Source organism: Sinocyclocheilus rhinocerous, unplaced genomic scaffold (genome assembly GCF_001515625.1).
Source record: "Sinocyclocheilus rhinocerous isolate Xijiao unplaced genomic scaffold, SAMN03320098_v1.1 scaffold313, whole genome shotgun sequence".
In the NCBI taxonomy this organism is placed as follows: domain Eukaryota; kingdom Metazoa; phylum Chordata; class Actinopteri; order Cypriniformes; family Cyprinidae; genus Sinocyclocheilus; species Sinocyclocheilus rhinocerous.
In genome coordinates, this window is record NW_015627539.1 from 256,475 (window position 1) to 270,734 (window position 14,260).

Below are 14,260 nucleotides of genomic sequence, written 5' to 3' on the forward strand. Positions count from 1 at the left end.
TTAACTTTTATAAAGAATATCTCTTTGGGTTTGAGACTTTAGTCTTTGCAACTTTAGGGATCTTATCTATTCACGAACAGCTTGCAACACTCCAAAGAGAAAGGAAAACTTGAAATCGCATCATATGACCCCTTTAATGAATGACTGGAAATTTTAAATTAAGTTCAATTAATATTTAAATTTGATTATATTAAAATAATCTTAATTAAAATTCTAAAAGACAAAATCTAGATGTGAAATAAATTTCTTCATTATTTTTATTATTATCATTATTATTAATAATAAAACATTTTATTATGAGTAACTGAACAAATAAATAATAATATGTATCATCTTTTATTTCAGTAGACTTTTTATTTTAATGAATTTAATGATTGGAAAATATTTAAATTGTTATATTTAAATTAAGTTATATTAAACTTAATTAAAATACTAAATGAACAAGTTATTTTTATTATTTATTTATTATTAATAATAATGTATTTTATTATGAATAACTGAATAAATTAAATAATATTAAATATATTGTGGCATCTTTCATTGCAGTAGACATTTTTATTTTAATGACTGGAAAATATTTATGTAGTTATTTTAAAATAATTTAAAAAATGTGAAATCAAATTATTGTTGTTGTTGTTTTTGTTATTATTATTAAGTATTTTATTTTCTTATGAGTAACATGACATCTTTTATTGCAGCCGACATTTTATTGTGAGGACTGGAAAATATTTAAATTAAGTTATATTAATATAATATAATATAATCTTAATTATTTGTTATTATTATTATTATTATAAAAAAAAAAAATTTTTTTTCATTTATGGGGAACTGAACATTAATTAGCCAGACTCATGCAAGTCTTTCCTGTTTTCTCTTTTCCTCAGGTATCTTCAGAGCAATCGTCTGGTCACTCTTCCTCGTGGGATCTTCGACTGTGGGCCGTTAGCTGTGCTGTAAGTGTGTGTGTGGGCGGCAGTATGGTCTAGTTCCCCGACGGTTTTTGAGCTCATATGGTGAGAATGTGTAGGCAGATCTTTCTGGAGTCTCTCCCGAACCGCAGTCAAACGCTGAAGAAACCGAACACGAATCAACCGGACACACTCCACTCTTTCAGCTCAAACAAAAGCAAAATAAATAGAAAGTGAAACAAGTCATGTATCAGGACGTTTATCTTTGTTGTGTGAACTGTAACACACATGCACCTCGACTACAGCGTTTCTAACACACACACACATACACACATTGTATGTTCAATCACATGCCCATTACAACCAATTAAACGTCATTGCTTCAGGCTTTGACTGCACCATTTCCTGCTCCATTTCAACACACACACACACACACGTCTGGTACACCAAAATCACTCCAGAACTTTTCCATATGCTGCTCCAACGGCTGAACAAGGGAACGATTATACTGAGAGGAAAAGAAAGAAGAAAAAACTACCGAGGCTGAGAAATAATATATGTTCCACTTTTGTCTTGCAGAGATTTGAGCAACAACCAGATCACCACCATCGAGGAACGAACGTGTGATAATTTATTTAATTTAACTACGATGTGAGTATAAACACGCACATGTTTCGAATGTTGTGTTGTCAAAACTTTCAAAACGTAAAAAAAAAGCTGAATGACCTGAGCTTAAACCAGAAAACCAGTCTAGATCTTAACACAGATGCGCTAGTTTAGTTTAGTTTAGTTTAGTGTGACGGGTCGGCCTTATTTCTCAGCAGAAGATCTGTTCTGGCATCATGTCGCAACAGACACACCCAGAGTCCAGCATCCAGACGCTATACTGACAGCTGTGTGTGTGTGTGTGTGTGTGTGTGTGTGTGTGTGTGTGTGTGTGTGGGTGTGTGTGTGTGTGTGTGTGAGGGATTCATTCCTGTCTGAATTGTGTTTGTCCATTTAACTGAAATTTCGTTAAACACACACACAAATAAACAAACTCTAAGACACATTCAGTTATGCTTATGTTTGTTAATGCTTTAAAAGTTGTCATATAAATGGGGGAATCTCACAAAGAAATAACTAGGGTCACATTAATCACAATTATATTTTCCGCAGGGATGATGAAGCTTCTTTTTAGGACTTATTGACATTATTTTCAGCATTATGTTTGTCTCCAGACTCTCATTACTCTAAAAGTATTGAAAATATGTGTGGACACAATGCTTTTAAAATTAATTTGGCATAAAATAAATTTAGTACAAATACTACCATTATGTTTACGTACATTTGTACAATAGCAGTTTGAATCATACAGCATCATCTTTTCTTTTCTTTTCTTTTCTTTTCTTTTCTTTATTTTTATGAGGACCTGGATAAATGGAATAATATTAATTAATATATCATGGCATCCTTTATTACAGCAAACATTTTTATTTTATTTATGAGGAAATCAATAAATTAAATAATACTAAATAATACTGTATATCATGGCATCTTTAATTGCGGTAGACTTATTTGATTTGATTTTAAATTAAATGCAAATCAACCAGGTGCGCTCAAGTCTTTCAGTTCAAACAAAAGCAAATTAAATAACTGGTTAAATAGAGATTACTCCAATAAAAGATGTCATAATATATTATTTATATTACAAAGTACAATTACAGGTATACTTGGTGGTAGTTTTTGAACTGAATTTAATTTCAAAGTGTGTCCAGATGATTTGCATTACAGTCATGAAAATAATGTCAGGAAATCCTAATGGTGCTACACAGTCTATTTTATTGCATTTTATCGCAGTACCGTTTTGCCAAATTATAATGATTATAGTTAAAGGAAACATTAAGATTCTTTTCCCTTTGTGATTTAATATTCACATATCAAATGATTAAATGGTCTTATCCGAATTCTATTGGCATTTTTTAATTTTCTAAAGCTTCATTTTCTAGTACAGCGTTCCCTCTGTGACTTTTCAAGTACTGCTTTCATACGCTGATTAAAATTCCCCGGTGAACATCTTTCAGTTCCACAATAATTATAGATTAGAGTGTGTGTTGTGTTTCCTGGACTGATAAAAGAGTGCGTCTGCGGTGACAGATTGCTCCGCCGCTGCTGTACCATCATTTGTGTACATGTCAAACAAAACAAGGCTTAAGTTACACCCCGGGTCTCCACATCCTCTTTAAATTACTATCCTTATCACACATTGCTGTTTGAATAAGGGCCATATAATGTTTTCAGCCTATGCCGGTTTATGATATACTCCCTCTGTCTTTTGGCAGAGATCTGAGCTTTAACCCGTTCGTCTGCGACTGTAAGCTGGTGCGCTTGGTGAGCTGGCTGCAGGATCAGGGCGTTCGAGTGAAGCGACCCAACTCTATGCTCTGTGACCGGCCGCCCGAGGTGAAAAACCAGCCGCTGCTCAACGTCAGTGTGCACACCTGCGGTGAGTCACAGGGACACATCTCTGTGTGCAAGTATTAACTATATGAAGTATTTAGGCCAGCTACTTGTGCTTTTTCTGTAGTATGCAATATGTGTATTGTGCCCAAAATGAGCCCCATGACCTTATGCATCTATTAAAGTGTACAGTATACAGCAGAGCCGACTGCATGAAATTGTGTCCCATTATGCGATGCGCTAAATTTCAAGTCAGGGTTATTATAGTTAACCAAAATGTAACTTGATGTACTAAATAAAAAAGACACATAAAAAAAATAATAATAAAAATGGCAAAAACCCAACAAATTATAACAAAATATAAAAGTAAAAACTAACTCAAGATATTAATAAAACCTATATTGGTATCTAATTGATATTAATATAACTGTGTCAAAAAAAAAAAAAAAAATTAAACATAAAAAATTATACAATTTTGCATGTTAAAAAAGGCACATAACATTTAAAAAAAAAAGAAGAAATGCACAAAAATGAGTTGTCATTTGCCCAATTAAACACGCACTTAATAAAATCATGTGACAGTGTGCAGCATGCTGCAATTAGAAATGTTTGTTGAATTAATGCATTAATTAATAATGCTGTAAACTGGCTGTTATTTTTAAAATAATTTGTGAAACTGTATACAACAAAAAAAATGTACTGCAAAAAAATAAAAAAATTTAAATAAGTATGCAATTTTATTTTTATTTTATTTAAAAGTGTCTTAACATTTGGCAGTATAATGAACTTTTTCTTAAAAATAGGGGGTCAAATTAAGTTGCATTGTAGGATAGAGTACACAGCACAGTGTGCTCTATAGAACACATTTTGGAAAATGATGTAGGTCGTTCAGGTATTTCATGCATACTGTGCATGCATACTATATACTGTAGAAACAGTAGCTGTAGTATTTTAGTAAGCTTTTCCAACACATCTGTTGTTTGACACACTGTTAGTATTCAGTATTCAGTACTGCACAGAACATACTCTACAGTTATATTCCAAATGCAGTCGAAACTAATTAATTAATTTACAATAACAGTTTCTTAATTGATTCTCATATTGATGAACCGATATCTAAATTGGAAGCAGATGAAACCGGAAGCCTTACAAATGGCCGGGCACCCGCACTTATGTTAAGAATAAGGTGGATAAATGGCAATAAGCTTCATGTGCTCTTTAATGTGGTGTAACAGATTGCTTTAGCTGCCTTTAGTTCAAGCGGCAGCGAGGAGCAAAAGTGAACCGATCATCTCTTCTTTGATACTAGTTACAGCATGAAATAAACATGAATAAACATCAGAAGGTATGTTGAAAGAAACAGTACAACTTACTGAAATGTATCATGTCTCATGGAATCACTCAATCGGTGTTTCAACCGCAGAAAGACATCAGTAAAACAACTTGTAAACAATGTCACGTAATATAAACTTGATAGCTAGCTAGAAAAAAAAAACTCTAGAAAGAGCATTTTGATAAGAATATGCACTATATTACATATTCATTTCATTTTTATTTAACCTGTTCTGCAATATTTAATGTATATTTGAATAAATCCGTCCTGAAAACAAGTTTTTATGACAGCCACCGTTTAAATGTATTTATATTTCCAAAAAAAAAAAAAAAAATTAGAATGGAAGCATAATTCTTTCATTAAAGAAAACTGCCTTAAGTGCAATTTAAATATTTGTATACAAATCAGTTGTTTATTTTAACCTTTAATATATCCAAACTAGTGCGGGGCAACGATTAATCGCGATTAATCACATCCAAAATAAAAGTTTTGTTCACATAAATACATGTGTGTGTACTGTGTATATTTATTATGTATATATAAATACAAACACATGCATGTATATACATTTATTTCAGAGCTTTGACATGGCTGTTGCTGTCTCTCTCTCTCTCATCTCTCAGGCCTGACGTACGCGGGCTGTCTGCAGGACGAGGAGCATGCTGCAGGCGTGGAGCTGGTCATCTTCTCCTCTTCCACTCCCGGCCCGTTCTCGCGTGAGGAATGCAACTCCAAATGCTTCCATGAGAACCAGCGCTACGGCGGTCTGGGTCAGCAGAGAGAGTGTCTGTGCAGCACCAACTCCGAGCCCAACCACATCAGCGAGTCCCAGTGTTCGGCCGCGTGCTCGGACCCGCTGGTCATGAAGGAGTGCCTCTGGACTGTGGCGCAGGACGTGTTTCAGGTTCAGATTGTTACCTTGCCTTTGACTTGATTAATCATGTGATTACTGACATGAGGGTACAAAAGTCTTCTATTTCAAATAAATGCTGTTCTTTTGAACTTTCTATTCATCAAAGAAATGTTTTGTGATTTCTGAAGCATCATGTGAAAGCTGAAAATTCAGCTTTGCATCACAGCAATAAATTACATTTTACAATATATTCACATAGAAAACAGTTATTTTAAACTGTAATACTATTTCACAGTTTTACTGTTTTTACTGTATTTTAGATAGTATAAATGCAGCCTTGATGAGCAGAAGAGACTTCTTTCAAAAATGTTCAACTCCAAACTTTTCAACGCTAGTGTGTCATAGTAGTTTGAATATGTTCTCCGTCCACAGGTGAATTTCTCCGCCTCTCTTCCTTCTCGCCGTGTGTCCGTTCATTCAGAGGCTGTCCTGTCTGTCGCCTCGTCCGTCTTCCCTGCCTCTTTCTCATGGGACTTCGGTGACCTTTCGCCCCGGGTCAACACCTCTACGCCCAACACAACGGCGAGGCATAAGTACGGTGTCCCGGGACGGTACCAGGCTCAGGTGAGTCTCTCAGCGGGTCACCAGGAGATCGTGGCGCAGGGGAACGTGAGCGTGGAACTGCCCCCTCGACTCGAGCTCCACTGCCCCGAACTCATAGTGGCCAATCAGAGCCTGGAGGAGGTGGTTTCTCTGGTCAACTGGGGCGGAGTGGGCGTAAACGTGGACTGGAGGATCAGGAAGGATGGGAGAGAGATAGCAAGAGGTACAAGACAAAAACATACACTCTGTTCTAAGACCAAATATTTTACCAACATATTAGACTGATTTTTGAAGGATCATGTAACACTGAAAACTGGAGTAATGATGCTGAAAATTCAGCTTTGCATCACAGGAATACATTACATTTTTAATTATATTTAAATAGATAACAGTTATTTTAAATTATAATAATATAATAATAAAGTAATAATATTTCCCAATATTACTGTTTTTACTGTATTTTTGATCAAGTAAATGCGGAATTTATGAGAAGAAGAGACTTATATTATTATATTATATATTATTGTTGTTTAGAATTGGAAAATTGTTCTAAATGATATTTCTGAAGTCAAATTTCTGACCCCTTAGCGGAGCCGCTGTGTTTGCCAGATGCGATCCATCACGCTGACTCATCCCGCTGTTTCCTGTTGGTGTCGGAGGAAGTCAGCTGGTCAGATGCTCGGCGGAATTGTTCAGCCCGTGGGGGGGAGCTCGCCGTGGTGCATTCCCAAACCGTCCGGGACCTTCTGGCCCCTCGAATCACACAGTGAGTCAGACACTGTTAGAAATGCTTTTCAACTGTTGTTCTGAAACATCTGTAGGCATTTATTCTAAATTCCAAAATTCCAAATCCAAAATTCCACAATCTATTATCTTGTGACTTTGTATTGGAGGATTCCGTCTCGGATATCTTTGGATGTGTTGATGGCTTTCATGTGATTTACTCGTGTGTGCTCAAATTCCGTCTGCAGCTGAAATGACACATTTCACCATTAAATAATATCTGACTTTATCTCATAAAGATGCTGAATTAAGTTACTTCCGCTGCCAGTGCAACATTTTTCATTGAAACCTGTGCCACCCCACTCACTTTTTCTTCACTCTCATCGAGTCCTCTAGAATTTGACTCTGAAACAGCAGCAGGGCACCATGGGAAATGCCTTTTAAAGTCATTCTCAGTGCTGCCCAGTTCACGATCTGCAGCAAAAGGACTGAAAATGTGTGAGTTCCTCACAGGAACAGACAGAAAGGGCAGAACGTTCACAGCCAAAGACCAGACGCAGACTTGATGAAAGTTCACAAGGAGACCAAAACATTAGAATATTGGACGTGTGAAACCATTACAGACATACAGCAAAAAATTATTTTACTTGAAAAGCAAAATTATATAAGATATTAAATCTTGCTTTTTGGGGGGGAAAAAAATCTAAATTAAGTTTTTGCCTAAAACAAGAAAAAAATATCTGCCAATAAAGTAAGAAAAAAATCTTATTTTCCCTTTTAATAAAATTTATTTTTCTTACCCCTATTTTTTTTCTTCTTGTTTTGAAGGAATAGTTTTTTCATGGAAACCGATTTGCAGAAATGTAGCATTCCATCACTTGTTCATCAATGGATGCTCTGCAGTGAATGGGTGCCGTCAGAATGAGAGTCCAAACAGCTGATAAAAACATCACAATAATCCACAAGAAATCCACACCACTCCAGTCCATTAGTTACAGCCTTGTGAAGCCAAAAGTTACGTGTTTGTAAGAAACAAATCCATTATTAGAGCTTTTTTAATTTCAAAGCATTTCTTCTGGCCAAAATAGGAGTCTATAATCCATAATAACGCTTCCTCCAGTGAAAAAGTCCATCTCCTGTTGTCCTCCCACATCAAAATCCACCCACATATTTGTTTAGATCTGTTTTGGGCTGTTTTTGCTTGTAAACAGTGCTTGATCTGTGCAGATTTCTCTCCTGATTCAGACGAGACGACTTTTTCACTGGAGAAAGCAATATTATGGATTATGGGCTCGCATTTTAGCCAGAATCAGAAATCAGAATCAGAATCAGAAAGAGCTTTATTGCCAAGTGTGTTTACACACACAAGGAATTCGTTGTTAGGAGCTTCGGTTTGAAGTTCAAATGATGGATTTGTTTCCTACAAACACACATCTTTTCACTTCACTGATGGACTGGAGTGGTGTGGATTATTGTGATGTTTTTATCAGCTGTTTGGACTCTCATTCTGACGGCACCCATTCACTGCAGAGGATCCACTGGTGAGCAAGCGATGTAATGCTACATTTCTCCAAATCTGTTCCCATGAAGAAACAAACTCATCTACATCTTGGATGGCCTGAGGAAGAGCAAATTTCCAGCAAACTTTCATTTTTTTCAAGCATAAACGCACTTAATCTTGACACATTTTCAGAAACTTTTCAGAGACTTGATATATAAATTTATTTTGCTTCTGAAGTAAATGTATCTTGATTTAAAAATGTTTTGATGTTTCTACTAGAAAAAAAACAAAAATACGGAGTAAGAAAACCATTTTTTTTGCAATGTATGGCCTTTGTTTCGGCATGTAATGTAATCCATGCACATAATGAAAATTTCTGCCTTCGTTTGCTTCATCTTTTGTCTCTCTTGTTATTTGGTCGTACATTGAGCACCTCGTCTCTGTGCACCAGGAGCGAAGAGATCCGTTAATAGCTCATTTTGTTTTCTATTCAGAGATGGAGCTGATGTTCACCCTTAATCTGTGTGTGCTCATCATCTCCCAGAGCTGAGAAATCAAGTTTTTATGTCTCTGCTGAGCATGCCAACTCTAAATCCTGCTTTGTTTTCAGAGTCAGTGTTCGTGAAATAATAGGTATTTATTACTTTATCTTGGACTGAAATTCTGACCACTAAGTCTAAACACATATTGTGTTTCTTAAGTCACATCACATTCATTTATATAGCGCTTTACACAATACGAATTGTTTCAAAGCAGTTTCACAGTAATAAGCAGTACCAATGTTGCAAAATTCATCAATTATGAAATGATTGTATTGTCTGAGCGTCGTTATGTGGAATGAGCTACAGCTTTGCTGTAAGCCAGTTTTATATCATGGTAAATGATTTCAAATTGACTGGCTCGTAAACGTCATATTAAAAAAATAGCTCATTTGGACATGATTGGACTAAATGGGAAGTCCTTTCTGGCGGTGATTATTGTTATTATTCATCAGCAGTGCGCAAAATGTGTAGAACCTAAATTGCACAGTTGATATTCACAATTACAACTTAATTATGACCGATTTGCTTCCTCCTGATTCTTTAATGGACTTTTCCGACTCCGGGAATCATTTCCTGCTGTAATAATGAGATTGTGGAGGTGTTCATGTGTGCTGATCATCTCGGCGAGGCCTGAAGGCAGCATTAGCTCTGATGTGGACCTGATCTTGTGCTGATAGTCAAACGTCTCTGGATTCATTAACTCTTCTTTTCCATCATACTCGAGTCTTAAAATTACAATTCTGATATTTACATGATATGTTATGCTAATAAATATTTAAACTTACACATACAGAGTCAGAGTTTAAGTACTTCATTTGTTTTGACTGTATTTGTTTCTCATGATATTCAAAAATCTTTTGATGTAAAGGCTCATTCTTTGAATACTGGAAGTAGTTTTGTAGCATTTTATTTATTTGTTTAAATTTTTCATGCATTTTAAATTATTTATTACAAACAATGAACAACACTTCCCTTGACAATGACAGTGGCCCTGTAGCAAACAAGGACAGAGAAAGAAAACACACACACAAAAGAAACATGTCTAGATGCTTACGTATTTATTTAAATGTTATGTTTTTTTATGATTTTGTAGAATATTTAATAATTTATTAAATTTTTTATTTATTTAAATGTTTTCATGTATTTTTTTAATCACTAAACATGATTTAAAATGATCTTTATTTATACATTTATTTAAAAGTAAAAAAATATATATAGTTTGGATCATTATTATGTTTATTTAATAATTAAATATTTATTCATTTTTTATATTTATTTATTTATTTTATTTATTTAAATTTTTAAATGAGGAGTCTAAAAGGAAAAGCATGCTCCTTCCACACTAGTTTTAAAAAGCATCCCAGGATGCACTTCATGTCGCTGGAATCTAGACAAAGAAGGAGCTCAAATATAAGAGTTTTTTTTTCCACACTACATAATTACCATGCATTAATTCAGTGTTTTCACAACTTTAAAATTATTATAAACTGTGAAAACTAGAAAAATAAGTATATGTGTCCAAACTCTCAATCGTTTGTGTGCAACTTTCTTCTTTAGCGATGAAATGTTTACAGGTGTGAACACACACACACACACACACACACACACTCTGTGGTCTTACACATCTGCTGAAACACAGCTGTGGAAATATGTTACACTCCAGGAGGGAGGAGACACCAGTTCTATGTGTTTATGTGTGTTTATCTATGCGAGTGTGTGTGTGTGTGTGTTTCCTGTCTTCTGTTCCACACCCATCATTAATTTGAGGGCAGAGCTTCCACTGACCAGAGCGAGTGAGAAAGAGAGAGACAGAACAAGTGTTGGAGGAAGTGTGTTTTCTGTCTCTTAACCTGCTCCAGATGGACCACATACCCCAAACACACACACACACAGTCTTATGTAAGAACGCACAAGCGAACAGACCACTTTTTATTGTTTCTTTTTTGGCGCAAAGAGTCGTGTTTTTGTCCCTCTCTTTCCCTCCTCATTTTTTCTCTTTCATTTGTAGTTTTCACAGATGTTGGATTCAGCCCGTTAGAACCGTGTGTCTGTGTGTGTGTGTGTGTGTGTGTGTGTGTGGTGTAATAGGCCTGTCAAAGGCTGTGGTGTCACTACTGGTGGTCTGGGCGGGACAGTCGCGCTGGGACCCGTGATGACCAGACCCTCCCTCTTCATCTGTGAATGTCATGCAGTTAAATAATTATGATAACAGAGAAAATGTTTGACATGGTATTTATTTATAATCTTTGTAAGATTATACAAACATAAATTATATGAAAATTAGTTTATTAAGCTGAACGTCTTAATTCTTAAGAATGTTTTCAACCCACTACATTAAGTTCCTCTTAAGTGCCAAATTTTTTTCTTATTTTTTTTAACTTAAGACAATACTTAGTTTTTACATTTTTTTAGTTCAAAACAGAAAAATTATTCAAATTCTTCAGAAGAATGTTCTTAAAAATCATCATAATTTCTTAAAGTTAGGATATTGTTTTCCAAATTCCCAAAGGTAAAGCCTGTCATTTTATTCTAAAGAATATATATATATATATCAAAGAAAATATTGGAGAACTTTTTAAGAATTCTTCAATAATCTGAACATTCTTAAGAATATCTTATGAAATTATCTGTAGAACTTAATTTATTTATTTTTTTAAAGATTTGGTGTTTCTAAAGTCTGATGTGGTGTTATTTTAGTATTATTTGTTTTTTATTAATATTTAGAATTAGCTTTTATTTGTATGTTTTCAGTTTTTTTTATTTTGCTTTCATTTTTGGTCATTTTGTTATGTGCATTTGTCATTTTTATTATTTTTTTCCTGCGCAGGTTTAATTTATTTTTTATTTTAGTTGTATTTATTTTTCCATTTTTTAAATTTTTGTTTAGATTAAGTTTTCATCTAATATTTATGGTTTTATTTTATTTCAGCTTTATTTCAGTAAACAAATGTGTTTTATTTATTTTTTTAAAGATTTGGTGTTTCTAAAGTCTGATGTGGTGTTATTTTAGTATTATTTGTTTTTTATTAATATTTTGAATTAGCTTTTATTTTTATGTTTTCAGTTTTTTTTATTTTACTTTCATTTTTGGTCATTTTGTTATGTGCATTTGTCATTTTTATTATTTTTTTCCTGCGCAGGTTTAATTTATTTTTTATTTTAGTTGTATTTATTTTTCCATTTTTTAAATTTTTGTTTAGATTAAGTTTTCATCTAATATTTATGGTTTTATTTTATTTCAGCTTTATTTCAGTAAACAAATGTGTTTTTAAAAGTTTTAGTTTAGTATAATAACCCTGCTCTAAAATGCATTAAAATATCAAAATGACTCAAATTTCAACTGATAAATCATATTGTTCAATACATTTTTGCAGGAATTTTTGGAAAACATTATTGAGCTGTTGTCGTACGCATGACTTTATTCTGTGATTTTTGCACTGGGGTCTATTTGTTCCCGCTTTCCGTCACTGTTTTCATGTCTCGTTTGAAGGCAGATGAAACTTCAAAATGATCAGCGTCCCGTCGGGTTCAATAACGTGTCGTTAAGGCGCACATTCCCCTCGGCTGCTGCTTTATTAGGGTTATTGAAGCTCTGAACGCACTATGCATAAAACATCGAGAGCGCATTCGCCTCGCATTAACGTCCTGTGTGCGTTTGATTCCAATGGGAAGAAAAATCACAGGCGACATCTCTTTAAAACCTCAGTCGCTGCTCCTGGATGGTAATGAGAATAAATGGAGAGCGAAAGCAATAGTTGGGCCGGGATTGATAATTCTGTCATCATTTATTCACGTCATTCTGAATCTGTGGGAAACAAAAGAAAGGGGTTTAATGAGCTGTTTCTTTTAGGCCCAGAAGCAGCTCTGGGTCTGGTTTGTGATGTTGTCTGTGTTTGTGTGCGCTGCAGGGAGCGTGGAGTGTGGTTGGGATTGAGCGATCAGTACTCTCCCCGTGTCCTGCGCTGGGTGGACGGTTCGGAGGTCCTGACGGGGGAGGAGGGCACGAGGGACCGGGCCACGCTGCAGCCTGGAAATGTGTGTGTGTCACTGGACGGCAGCGGGCAGCCCAGCTCCCACTCCTGCACCGCCAGACGAGCGTTTGTCTGCCAGTTCTCACGCTTAATGAGCTGTTTCTTTTAGGCCCGGAAGCAGCTCTGGGTCTGGTTTGTGATGTTGTCTGTGTTTGTGTGCGCTGCAGGGAGCGTGGAGTGTGGTTGGGATTGAGCGATCAGTACTCTCCCCGTGTCCTGCGCTGGGTGGACGGTTCGGAGGTCCTGACGGGGGAGGAGGGCACGAGGGACCGGGCCACGCTGCAGCCTGGAAATGTGTGTGTGTCACTGGACGGCAGCGGGCAGCCCAGCTCCCACTCCTGCACCGCCAGACGAGCGTTTGTCTGCCAGTTCTCACGCCACGGTAAACAACACCATACACAACTCTGGACTCTACAGCTGCAGTCTGCATACCATACGTACTAGCTAGTATGCATCATTTCAATTGGTGCATCCTAAATGATAAAAAAAAAAACATGCTTGCATGTGCACTGTTTTCAGTGGATTTTATGTGAATCTGCAGATGCATTTTGTATTGCCCATAACTTTTTGCAATATGGATGAGGAGTGACATCTGCTCTAGTTCTTAAACACACATTTTTTTTTTTTTTTTGTAAAAAAAATGGTGAATGCATTAAGTATACACATCTCTAGATCTTGCATACTATATAGTATGCATCATTTAAATTGGTGCAGCCCCAATGTAAACATCTGTACTATTTTCATTTTTAGGTGGATGTGTGCATAATATTGCTAATATTGCCCACAAGCCCTTACAATATGGATAAAGAGTGACATTTGCACTTGATCTTAATGACATTTTTTGTTTACATTTTTTTTGTACATAAATGACAAAAAAAGTCCTACTATTCATAAAGGTTTATATAAAAGTCCAACTTTTTTACTTTTTTAATGATAATAAAGGTAATATAAATGTAAGCTCATGTTAAGCTTAATGCAAGTGCAAACTATATTTGAGGGATAAATAATATATATATGGGTCAAAGACGTTAAGATGTCCGCATCAAAAGAAATGTACAAAAGTGATTTTATGTCCATAGAAAGCACATTAAATGTAAGTAAAGTGTCTACTTTTAAGGTTTCAAATAAGTTTTTGGAGAATAAAATGTCCAAATTTGGTTGAAATAATGTTACATTGTCATTCAGTGTAACACAATATTTATGTAAAAATTCAAACAACATGCTTATTCTGACGTGTACATATTAAAATATATAAAAGAATAAGGGAGCATATGAAATTTGATTGTGTTTTAAATGAGTAAAAAATTCTTACTGACAAATGGGCAAA

At 35.2% G+C, this 14,260-nt stretch overlaps 1 protein-coding gene across 1 annotated transcript in view; it reads left to right on the forward strand.

Moving 5' to 3' along the window:
- The window catches only part of LOC107729871 (polycystin-1-like), a 111,397-nt gene that overhangs the window by 26,146 nt on the left and 70,991 nt on the right, over positions 1–14,260 (forward strand). Inside the window, exons 3-9 of the mRNA XM_016540597.1 lie at positions 885–953; positions 1,488–1,559; positions 3,230–3,393; positions 5,304–5,584; positions 5,966–6,359; positions 6,725–6,902; positions 13,101–13,315. Coding sequence (XP_016396083.1) covers positions 885–953; positions 1,488–1,559; positions 3,230–3,393; positions 5,304–5,584; positions 5,966–6,359; positions 6,725–6,902; positions 13,101–13,315 — 1,373 coding nt within the window. The remainder of the gene's footprint in view (positions 1–884; positions 954–1,487; positions 1,560–3,229; positions 3,394–5,303; positions 5,585–5,965; positions 6,360–6,724; positions 6,903–13,100; positions 13,316–14,260) is intronic.